General features: G+C 46.0%; 1 protein-coding gene across 6 annotated transcripts in view; it reads right to left on the reverse strand.

Moving 5' to 3' along the window:
* The window catches only part of LOC139253271 (uncharacterized), a 135,371-nt gene that overhangs the window by 20,921 nt on the left and 101,214 nt on the right, over positions 1-13,236 (reverse strand). For all 6 annotated transcript variants that reach the window (XM_070873482.1, XM_070873485.1, XM_070873484.1 and 3 more), the window contains one exon: positions 7,011-7,054. In XM_070873482.1, coding sequence (XP_070729583.1) covers positions 7,011-7,054 — 44 coding nt within the window. The remainder of the gene's footprint in view (positions 1-7,010; positions 7,055-13,236) is intronic.

Here is a 13,236-nt window from a genome sequence, read left to right on the forward strand (position 1 = left end):
TCTCGACCGGGCCAGCGGCCCCCATGCTGCCTGTTGGTGGCCCGGCCGAACCCGCGGTATAATTGTCGGGCTGACCTGGCAGTCGGCCGACAAGAAAAACATGGCGGCAGCGGCAGTGGGTCCTCCCCTTTAAGGGAAGCTGCACGGCCGCTGCAAAAGGCCACAGCCTCACCGGGCCACCGGGAAAAGGTTGTTTTGGCACCGCCGAGTGGGCCGAAGATTTTCCCAGGGGAATGTCGCTATCGGGGGGTTGGATCGGCAGTGTGCACGGTGATGATGTGTTTAACACCGATCGGCAGCAGAGGGGTGGTAAGGGTGGGATCGGGGCACCGCCGGGAAAACTCGGGAGAGCAATTGGGCTAGCAGCAGCCATTCCAGCAAAAGTCCCCGGCCACTCCACTCCGCAGTGGGGCCGCTGATTTACGGTGGTAACAGGCCTTCAGGAGAGGGGCGAATTTCAGCCCCATAGAATCATCAAAATTTACAGCACAGAAGGAGGCCATTCGGCCCATCGTGTTGGCGATGGCCGACAAAGAGCTATCGGCCTAATCCCACTTTCCAGCTCTAGGTCCGTAGCCCTGTAGGTTACAGCACTTCAAGTGTACATCCAAGTACTTTTTAAATGTGGTGAGGGTTTCTGCATCGCCCGCCCTTTCAGGCCGTGAGTTCCAGACCTGTTATGTATGCAATAAAGGTTCAAGCTGAGTATTGTTTTACTAAGCAAGGTCCAACCTTGGCTCTGCTTTATTTAGGCCCAAAGTGCCTGACTCGCAAAATGGCTGGCCTTTTATACCTGAGCAGCACCATGAGCGTGCTGCTCAGTGTCCTCCAATAGTGACAATAGAATGTACATACATGACAATACCCACCTCTGAGATCTTATCACAGACTTTCACAGGTTGAGACGGTCCGATGCTTTGTGCTTCCAGGTTGACCGTCTCAGTTCAATTCCAGCCTTGGGTGAGTGTGCGGGGTCTGTTGTGGCTGATGGCTGGATGACTGACTTGTTGGGGGTGGCAGTGGCCATGTCAGGAATTGCAAGTCCATTTTTATTGAACATGTCTGTGATGGAAATTCCAGGTTCACTGATGACCCTTGAACCCACTGAAGACTGCTGGTAGGTTGGTTGGTCGTCGATGGTTTCTTCGTCCGACTGCTCTGGCTCGTCTGTGTGCCTCAGCTTTGTCTGATCCATGTGGTTCCTGCAAGTTTGCCCATTCTTGAGCTAAATAACAAATACTCTGTTGCCCTCCTTGGCCATGAGCGTGCCAGCGATCCATTTGGGACCCTGACCATAGTTCAACATATATACAGGATCATTAACAGAAATCTCGCGTGACACAGTTGCGCGATCGTGGTAACCTTGTTGACTTTGTCTTCTGTATTCAACATGATTATTTAAATCCAGGTGTACCAGAGATAGCTTGGTCTTAAGACCTCTTTTCATCATGAGTTCAGCAGGCGAGACCCCTGTGAGTGTGTGGGGTCTTGTTCAGTGACTCAGCAGTATGCAGGACAAGTGGGTAGCAGTGACCCTTAGGTTACTCTCCTCATGCTTTGCTTGATAATTTGTACTCCATGTTCTGCTTGCCCGTTGGACACAAGCTTGAACGTTGCTGACCTTACATGTTTTATGCTGTTAAGTTTCATAAACTCCTAAAACTCCTGACTGGTGAAACACGACCCATTGTTGCTCACCACTATGTCAGGCAGACCACGTGTCGCGAACATGACATTGAGATCCTCTATGGTTTCCGTGGACGTGCTGGATGACATGATTATGCATTCTATCCACTTCGAATAAGTGTCCACCACCACTAAAAACATCTTGCCCAAAGGGACCTACAAGATCTACATGGATCCTGGACCAGGGTTTGGATGGCCGTGACCACAGACTCAGCGGCGATTCCGCTGGTGCTTTGCTGAGCTGCATGCAGATGTTGCACTGATGCATGCATGCTTCCAGCTCAGAATCAATTCCTGGCCACTATACGTGGGACCTGGCGATGGCCTTCATCATCACTATACCAGGATGTGTGCTGTGTAACTCACGCACGAACTTCTCTCTCCCTTTTTTGGGCATTACAACTCGATTGCCTCACAATATGCAATCTGCTTGAATAGACAGCTCGTCCTTGCGATGAATGTACGGTTTGGCCTCCTCGCACATTTGCTTAGGTATGGCAGACCAATTCCCTTTGAGGATGCAACCCTTTACCACCAATAAAATTGGGAAATGGCTGTTCCAGGTCTTAACTTGTTGAGCCGTGACAGGGGTTCCTTCACTCTCAAAAGCATCCATGATTAACATTAGATCCGCCGGTTGTGGCGTTTCCACCTCCGGTGTGGGCAACGGCAACCGGCTCAAAGCATCGGCACAATTCTCTGTGCCAGGTCTGGGGTGAATGATATAATCATAGGCAGATAATGTCAGCGCCCACCTTTGGATGCAGGATGAAGTGTTGGTATTGATACCTTTGCTCTCGGAAAACAACGAAATGGGCGGCTTGTGATCGATCTCTAATTCAAACCTCAGACCAAACAGGTATTGATGCATCTTTTTAACACCGTACAACACACTAAAGCTTCTTTTTCTACCATGCCGTAGGCTCTTTTTGCTTTGGACAAACTTTTGGATGCATATGCGACAGGTTGAAGTTTCCCCGACTCATTGGCTTGTTGGAGTACGCAACCAATTCCATATGACGATGCGTCACAGGCCAAAACTAAACGCTTACATGGGTCATAATGTACCAGCAGCTTGTTCGAGCAAAGCAGATTGGTGGCTTTCTCACAAGCTCTGTCTTGCGATGTGCCCCACACCCAGTTATCGCCTTTTCTCAATAGCATGTGCAGTGGTTCCAGTACTGTGCTCAATTTAGGTGGGAAGTTACCAAAGTAGTTGAGTAGGCCCAGGAACAAATGCAGCTCCATCACATTCTGCGACTTGGGTACATTCTTGATGGCCTTGGTTTTCACGTCAGTAGGTCTGATGCCATCAACAGCGATTTTCCTCCCGAGGAATTCGACCTCCGGTGTCATGAAGACGCACTTCGAGCATTTCAGTCTGAGTACCACTCTATCCAAATGCAATAGAACCTCTTCTAGGTTGTTCAGATGTTCCTTGGAGTCACGACCGGTGATCAGGATGTCATCTTGGAACACGACGGTTCTGGGAACGGACTTCAGTGGACTTTCCATATTCCTCTAGAATGTTGCTGCAGCCGAGTGAATTCCAAACGGGCACCTGTGGTAAATAAACAGTCCTTTGTGCGTGTTAATGCACATCAGTCTCTTCGGTGTCTCGACCAACTCCTGCATCATATCGGCCGACGTCAAGTCCAGTTTTGTGAACGACTTCCCTCCAGCTAGCATCGCAAACAAGTCATCAGCCTTTGGTAACGTGTACTGATCTTGTTTCAAAACCCTGTTGATCGCAGTCTTGTAGTCTCCACAGATTCTGACTGTGACATCACTTTTCAGCACAGGAACAATGGGGCTGGCCCATTCATTAAATTTGACCGGTGATATGATCCCTTCACGCCGGAGTCTGTCCAGTTCAATTTCGACCTTCTCCCTCATCAGATACGGCACTGCCCGAGCTTTATGATGGACGGGTATTGCATCTGAGTCCAGGTGGATCTGCACCTTGGCTCCTGTGAAGTTGCCGATACCCGGTTCAAACAGTGAGGGGAACTAGCTCAATACTTGGTCACATGTATCTTCCTCCGATGACAACGCCTTTATGTCGTTCCAGTCGCATCTGATTTTCTCCAACCAGCTCCTGCCGAGCAGCTTTGGGCCATTGCCTGGAACAATCCACAGCGGTATCTCGTGAACCGCACCGTTATATGACACATTAATTTGTGCACTGCCAATCACCTTTATCAGTTCTTTGTACGTGTGCAGCTTGGTGTTAACAGGGCTCAGCTTGGGCCTCACAGTCTTAGTATCTCACAGCTTATTACATGCCCTCTCGTTCATGATCGATTGACTCGCCCCCGTGTCCAGTTCCATCGATACCGGTATCCCATTAAACTTCAGATTAATCAACATTGGTTTACTCTTGGTTATGAAAGAGTACAGTCCATACACTTCCTCCTCTGGCATCTTGGATTGTGTATCCGGATCAGCGCTAGTCTGACTCTCATCCTCCACATGGTGTGTCGCAGCTCACTTGCTCATCTGCGGACACTTGCGCTGGAGATGCCCCACTCTCAGACAACCTTTGCAACTATATTGCTTAAATCGGCACTGCTGGTGCCGATGATTTCCCTCACAACGCCAACACGGAGAAGTCGGATAAATTCCCGCTGGCAGACTTTGGGCAGCCACAGGTTTCGCGAACGCAGCCAGATAGGCCCTGCCATGTGTCGCTCTGCCGAACACCGAATCAATCGCATTTACAGTACCTGAGGAGGTTTCGTTCTTCACCGATATTTGCTTTAGACTCCTGTCCGTCGTCACACATGATTGAGCGATCTGGATGGCCCTTTTTAAATCCAACTCCTCCACCGCCAGAAGTTTGTGCAGGATCACCTCGTGGTTGATACTGAGAACAAAGAAGTCCCGCAGCATGTCTGCCAACACCTTCCTGAACTTACACGGTCCCGCTAGACGTCTCAGGTCAGCAACGAATTCCGCCGTGCTCTGGTCCTCCGATCGAACGTGTGTATAAAACCTGTATCTCGAGATGATGATGCTGTCGTCTGGCTTGAGGTGCTCCCGTACCAATGTACACAACTCCTCGTACGTTTTCTCTGTTGGATCACTAGGCATGAGTAGATTCTTTATCAGACCACAGATCTTTGAACCGTACACAGTGAGGAACACAGCTAGGCGCCGATCTGCATCGTTGACCCACTTCATTTTGTTGGCCATGAAGTACTGGTTCAAATGGCTCACAAAGTCTGCCCAATCTTCTCCCTCCACGACTCGCTCTAAAAATCCAATCGTGTTCATTTTGCAAACAAAGGTTCTTGTATTCTCGTCGCCAAATGTAATGTATGGAATAAAGGTTCAAGCTGAGTACTGTTTAACTAAGCAAGGTACAACCTTGGCTCTGTCTTATTTAGGCTCAAAGTGCCTGACTCTCAAAATGGCTGGCCTTTTATACCATGAGCGTGCTGCTCAGTGGTCTCCAACAATGACGCCATCTGGTGGCTACAAACAGAATGACTTGGACGTGGGTGCACAGGGCACAATTTCAAAATGTACAGATGACACAATATCTGGAAGTACAGTAAACAGTGAGGAGGATAGTGACAGACCAGGAAGACATAGACAGGCTGGTGAAATGGGCGGACAGGTCGCTGATTAACACAGAAAAGTGTGAAGTGATACGGGAGAGAGGGACTCACTGAAGTGCTCTGACAGAGAGCCAGCACAGGCTCGACGGGCCGAATGGCCTCCCTCTGTGCTGTAACCATTCCAGGATTCTATTCTATGGTTCTAATTAAATAAATCTGGAATAAAAATCTAGTATCAGTAATGGTGACCATGAAACTACCAGATTCTGGTTCCCCAATGTCCTTTAGGGAATGAAATCTGGCCGATATGTGACTCCAGACCACAGCAATGTGGTTGAGTTCTAACTGCCCTCTGACATGACCGAGCAAGACACACAGTTGTAACAAACTGCGGCCAAGAAATATACTCACTGTGGGAGTAGCATCACCTCACGGGCTGCACCTTCCCAAGGGCAATAAATGCTCTTTGTGAACGATTAAAAAATCATCGGCCATCTCTGGCCACCTGCTGCAGACACTCTCACCCTGACTTTATCACTTCAAGACTCGACTATTGCAGTGCTCTCCTGGTTGGCCTCACATCCTCCGTCCAACATAAACTTTAGCTCATCCATAACTCTGCTTGCCTATCCTACACTGCAGCACTCCCCACACACACTGCGTCACTCCCCACATACACTGCGTCACTCCCCACATACACACACACACTGCGTCACTCCCCACACACACTGCGTCACTCCCCACACACATACACACACAATCCCCACACACATACACCCAATACACATACACACACTCCCCACACACATACACCCCATACACATACACACACTCCCCACACACACACACTCCCCACGCGCGTGCACTCCCCAAACATACATTCCCCCCCCACGCACACACACACACTCCCCGCACACACACACACTCCCCGCACACACACACACTCCCCGCACACACACACACTCCCCGCACACACACACCCCATACACACACACACACACTCTCCACACACACACACTCCCCACTCGCGTGCACACTCCCCAAACATACACTCCCCCCCCGACACACACCCAAACACCCACACACACTGTGTCGCTCCCCATACACACTGTGTCACCCCCCACACACACACTCCCCACACACACTGCGTCACTCCCCACGTGTACTACATCATGAGTCCGGTTTGTGTGGTATAAATGCAGCATTAAATGTTCACATATGAAGTAGGTTGACCCTGTGTCCGTTGCTTCACCTGGGAGCAGTGAGCTGCAACACATCTACACAGCACCAACTCCAAGGTTAACGTTCCAATGGGGGTAACTGAACTCTGTCTGCTCACCAGTGGGAGTGGGTTTGAAATCGGCCGCGGCTGGAGGGATGGAGATTGTGTCTGTGTGTCCGTCTCCACGTGGCTCTTACAGATCTCAGTACAACACGTCCCTCACTGGACACTAAACATCAACATTGCTGAGAGAGGCGGCAAGAATTGAAGTAGAAATTGTTCCAGTGGTGAGCTCTGTTCCAAGTCTGAGGGTGAGGCACATTAGTGATGCCCGACAGAGGGAGCTTTACTCCACAGCTGACTCTCCTATATCTTAGCCAGCTTGATGCAGCTATTGAGTGCTTGAAATGGGAAAGTGTTCCATTTTTCAGAGATAACAACAAGTAGAAGATTCATCCGATTGATTTTTAGAAACATCACAAAACAATAAATATTATTCGGACTGATCAGCGGAATGAGTAATGAATTGGGTTTCTTACCACTGACTGTTGCATACACCGGGTTAAGCTCTCCAGCGGGGGGCCTAGGGAGATGGTGCAGAAACAGAAAGTCAATGATTCATTTACAGCATAAATATCAGTGAATGTTTCTGTACAACAACTTCACACTGGCACTGCTGTGAGCATAAATATCAGTGAATGTTTCTGTACAACTTTACACTGGCACTGCTGTGAGCATAAATATCAGTGAATGTTTCTGTACAACAACTTCACACTGGCACTGCTGTGAGTATAAATATCAGTGAATGTTTCTGTACAACTTCACACTGGCACTGCTGTGAGCAAAATATCAGTGAATGTTTCTGTACAACAACTTCACACTGGCACTGCTGTGAGCATAAATATCAGTGAATGTTTTTGTCCAACAACTTCACACTGGCACTGCTGTGAGCATAAATATCAGTGAATGTTTCTGTCCAACAACTTCACACTGGCACTGCTGTGAGCATAAATATCAGTGAATGTTTCTGTCCAACAACTTCACACTGGCACTGCTGTGAGTATAAATATCAGTGAATGTTTCTGTACAACAACTTCACACTGGCACTGCTGTGAGCATAAATATCAGTGAATGTTTCTGTAGATCAACTTCACACTGGCACTGCTGTGAGCATAAATATCAGTGAATGTTTCTGTACAATTTCATACTGGCACTGCTGTGAGCATAAATATCAGTGAATGTTTCTGTAGATCAACTTCACACTGGCACTGCTGTGAGCATAAATATCAGTGAATGTTTCTGTACAACTTCACACTGGCACTGCTGTGAGCATAAATATCAGTGAATGTTTCTGTACAACTTCACACTGGCACTGCTGTGAGTATAAATATCAGTGAATGTTTCTGTACAACTTCACACTGGCACTGCTGTGAGCATAAATATCAGTGAATGTTTCTGTACAACAACTTCACACTGGCACTGCTGTGAGCATAAATATCAGTGAATGTCTCTGTACAACTTCACACTGGCACTGCTATGAGCATAAATATCAGTGAATGTTTCTGTACAACTTCACACTGGCACTGCTGTGAGCATAAATATCAGTGAATGTTTCTGTACAACAACTTCACACTGGCACTGCTGTGAGCATAAATATCAGTGAATGTTTCTGTACAACTTCACACTGGCACTGCTGTGAGCATAAATATCAGTGAATGTTTCTGTACAACTTCACACTGGCACTGCTGTGAGCATAAATATCAGTGAATGTTTCTGTACAACTTCACACTGGCACTGCTGTGAGCATAAATATCAGTGAATGTTTCTGTACAACAACTTCACACTGGCACTGCTGTGAGCATAAATATCAGTGAATGTTTCTGTACAACTTCACACTGGCACTGCTGTGAGCATAAATATCAGTGAATGTTTCTGTACAACTTCACACTGGCACTGCTGTGAGCATAAATATCAGTGAATGTTTCTGTACAACTTCACACTGGCACTGCTGTGAGCATAAATATCAGTGAATGTTTCTGTACAACTTCACACTGGCACTGCTGTGAGCATAAATATCAGTGAATGTTTCTGTACAACAACTTCACACTGGCACTGCTGTGAGCATAAATATCAGTGAATGTTTCTGTACAACTTCACACTGGCACTGCTGTGAGCATAAATATCAGTGAATGTTTCTGTACAACAACTTCACACTGGCACTGCTTTGAGCATAAATATCAGTGAATGTTTCTGTACAACTTCACACTGGCACTGCTGTGAGTATAAATATCAGTGAATGTTTCTGTACAACTTCACACTGGCACTGCTGTGAGCATAAATATCAGTGAATGTTTCTGTACAACTTCACACTGGCACTGCTGTGAGCATAAATATCAGTGAATGTTTCTGTACAACTTCACACTGGCACTGCTGTGAGCATAAATATCAGTGAATGTCTCTGTACAACTTCACACTGGCACTGCTGTGAGCATAAATATCAGTGAATGTTTCTGTACAACTTCACACTGGCACTGCTGTGAGCATAAATATCAGTGAATGTTTCTGTACAACTTCACACTGGCACTGCTGTGAGCATAAATATCAGTGAATGTTTCTGTACAACAACTTCACACTGGCACTGCTGTGAGCATAAATATCAGTGAATGTTTCTGTACAACTTCACACTGGCACTGCTGTGAGCATAAATATCAATGAATGTCTCTGTACAACTTCACACTGGCACTGCTGTGAGCATAAATATCAGTGAATGTTTCTGTACAACTTCACACTGGCACTGCTGTGAGCATAAATATCAGTGAATGTTTCTGTACAACTTCACACTGGCACTGCTGTGAGCATAAATATCAGTGAATGTTTCTGTACAACTTCACACTGGGACTGCTGTGAGCATAAATATCAGTGAATGTTTCTGTACAACTTCACACTGGGACTGCTGTGAGCATAAATATCAGTGAATGTTTCTGTACAACTTCACACTGGCACTGCTGTGAGTATAAATATCAGTGAATGTCTCTGTACAACTTCACACTGGCACTGCTGTGAGCATAAATATCAGTGAATGTCTCTGTACAACTTCACACTGGCACTGCTGTGAGCATAAATATCAGTGAATGTTTCTGTACAACAACTTCACACTGGCACTGCTGTGAGCATAAATATCAGTGAATGTTTCTGTACAACAACTTCACACTGGCACTGCTGTGAGCATAAATATCAGTGAATGTTTCTGTACAACAACTTCACACTGGCACTGCTGTGAGCATAAATATCAGTGAATGTCTCTGTACAACTTCACACTGGCACTGCTGTGAGCATAAATATCAGTGAATATTTCTGTACAACAACTTCACACTGGCACTGCTGTGAGCATAAATATCAGTGAATGTTTCTGTACAACAACTTCACACTGGCACTGCTGTGAGCATAAATATCAGTGAATGTCTCTGTACAACTTCACACTGGCACTGCTGTGAGCATAAATATCAGTGAATGTTTCTGTACAACAACTTCACACTGGCACTGCTGTGAGCATAAATATCAGTGAATGTCTCTGTACAACTTCACACTGGCACTGCTGTGAGCATAAATATCAGTGAATGTCTCTGTACAACTTCACACTGGCACTGCTGTGAGCATAAATATCAGTGAATGTTTCTGTACAACTTCACACTGGCACTGCTGTGAGCATAAATATCAGTGAATGTTTCTGTACAACAACTTCACACTGGCACTGCTGTGAGCATAAATATCAGTGAATGTCTCTGTACAACTTCACACTGGCACTGCTGTGAGCATAAATATCAGTGAATGTTTCTGTACAACTTCACACTGGCACTGCTGTGAGCATAAATATCAGTGAATGTTTCTGTACAACTTCACACTGGGACTGCTGTGAGCATAAATATCAGTGAATGTTTCTGTACAACTTCACACTGGGACTGCTGTGAGCATAAATATCAGTGAATGTCTCTGTACAACTTCACACTGGCACTGCTGTGAGCATAAATATCAGTGAATGTCTCTGTACAACTTCACACTGGCACTGCTGTGAGCATAAATATCAGTGAATGTTTCTGTACAACTTCACACTGGCACTGCTGTGAGCATAAATATCAGTGAATGTTTCTGTACAACAACTTCACACTGGCACTGCTGTGAGCATAAATATCAGTGAATGTCTCTGTACAACTTCACACTGGCACTGCTGTGAGCATAAATATCAGTGAATGTCTCTGTACAACTTCACACTGGCACTGCTGTGAGCATAAATATCAGTGAATGTCTCTGTACAACTTCACACTGGCACTGCTGTGAGCATAAATATCAGTGAATGTCTCTGTACAACAACTTCACACTGACACTGCTGTGAGCATAAATATCAGTGAATGTCTCTGTACAACTTCACACTGGCACTGCTGTGAGCATAAATATCAGTGAATGTTTCTGTACAACTTCACACTGGCACTGCTGTGAGCATAAATATCAGTGAATGTTTCTGTACAACTTCACACTGGCACTGCTGTGAGCATAAATATCAGTGAATGTTTCTGTACAACAACTTCACACTGGCACTGCTGTGAGCATAAATATCAGTGAATGTCTCTGTACAACTTCACACTGGCACTGCTGTGAGCATAAATATCAGTGAATGTTCCTGTACAACTTCACACTGGCACTGCTGTGAGCATAAATATCAGTGAATGTCTCTGTACAACAACTTCACACTGGCACTGCTGTGAGCATAAATATCAGTGAATGTTCCTGTACAACTTCACACTGGCACTGCTGTGAGCATAAATATCAGTGAATGTTTCTGTACAACAACTTCACACTGGCACTGCTGTGAGCATAAATATCAGTGAATGTTTCTGTACAACTTCACACTGGCACTGCTGTGAGCATAAATATCAGTGAATGTTTCTGTACAACTTCACACTGGCACTGCTGTGAGCATAAATATCAGTGAATGTCTCTGTACAACTTCACACTGGGACTGCTGTGAGCATAAATATCAGTGAATGTTTCTGTACAACTTCACACTGGCACTGCTGTGAGCATAAATATCAGTGAATGTCTCTGTACAACTTCACACTGGCACTGCTGTGAGCATAAATATCAGTGAATGTTTCTGTACAACTTCACACTGGCACTGCTGTGAGCATAAATATCAGTGAATGTTTCTGTACAACTTCACACTGGCACTGCTGTGAGCATAAATATCAGTGAATGTCTCTGTACAACTTCACACTGGGACTGCTGTGAGCAGGAAAGAGCACAGAAGCTTCAAAGAACGTCTCTCTCTTAAAATGAAATTCTGCACAAGTCATGACCGTTTGGTTGATGTTCGATCGACTCCTGATTGAAGTGGGTTATGTTTGTCTCCTATACATAACAACAACAACTTGTATTTATATAGTGCCTTTAACGTAGTGAATGTCCCAAGGTGCTTCACAGGAGTATTATTTGAGATAAAGAATTTGACACTGAGCCACATAAGTAGAAATTGGTGCAGGTGACCAAAAGCTTGTTCAAAGAGTTAGGTTTTAAGGAGCGTCTTGAAGGAGGAAGGAGAGGTAGAGAGGCGGAGAGGTCTAGGCAGGGAGTTCCAGAGCTTGGGGCCCAGGCAACAGAAGGTCAGCGAGCACAGGGGTGATGAGTGAGCAGGACTTGGTGCGAGTTCGGACACGGGCTGCCGAGTTTTGGATTACCTCTAGTTTACGTAGGGTATAATATGGGAGATCAGCCAGGAGTGCTTTGGAATAGTCAAGTCTCGAGGTAACAAAGGCATGGATGAGGGTTTCAGCAGCGGATGAGCTGAGGCAAGGGCGGAGATGGGTGATGTTACGGAGGTGGAAATAGGCGGTTGTAGTTATGCTGTGGCTATGTGGTTGAAAGCTCATTTCAGGGTCAAATATGACACCAAGGTTGTGAACAGTCTGGTTCAACCTCAGGCAGAAGTTGGAGAGAGGGATGGAGTCAGTGGCTAGGGAACAGAGTTTGTGGCAGGGACCGAAAACAATGAACACAAGAACATAAGAAATAGGAGCAGGAGTAGGCCATACAACCCCTCGAGCCTGCTCCGCCATTTAATATGATCATGGCTGATCCGATCATGGACTCAGGTCCACTTCCCTGTCCGTTCCCCATAACCCCTTATGCCCTTATCAGTTAAGAAACTGTCTATCTCTGTCTTAAATATATTCAATGCCCCAGCTTCCACAGCTCTCTGAGGCAGCGAATTCCACAGATTTACAACCCTCTGAGGGAAGAAATTCCTCCTCATCTCAGTTTTAAATGGGCCGTCCCTTATACTAAGATTATGCCTCCTAGTTCTCGTCTCCTGTATCAGTGGAAACATCCTCTCTGCATCCACCTTGTCATAGAAAAACATAGAAACATAGAAAATAGGTGCAAGAGTAGGCCATTCGGCCCTTCGAGCCTGCACCACCATTCAATGAGTTCATGGCTGAACATGCAACTTCATAACCCCATTCCTGCTTTCTTGCCATACCCCTTGATCCCCCTAGTAGTAAGGACTACATCTAACTCCTTTTTGAATATATTTAGTGAATTGGCCTCAACAACTTTCTGTGGTAGAGAATTCCACAGGTTCACCACTCTCTGGGTGAAGAAACTTCTCCTCATCTCGGTCCTAAATGGCTTACCCCTTATCCTTAGACTGTGGCTTACCCCTTATCCTTAGACTATGCCTAAGAAAGGCAGAGAGAAATTTGTACATGATCT

Source organism: Pristiophorus japonicus, unplaced genomic scaffold, assembly GCF_044704955.1.
Source record: "Pristiophorus japonicus isolate sPriJap1 unplaced genomic scaffold, sPriJap1.hap1 HAP1_SCAFFOLD_489, whole genome shotgun sequence".
In the NCBI taxonomy this organism is placed as follows: domain Eukaryota; kingdom Metazoa; phylum Chordata; class Chondrichthyes; family Pristiophoridae; genus Pristiophorus; species Pristiophorus japonicus.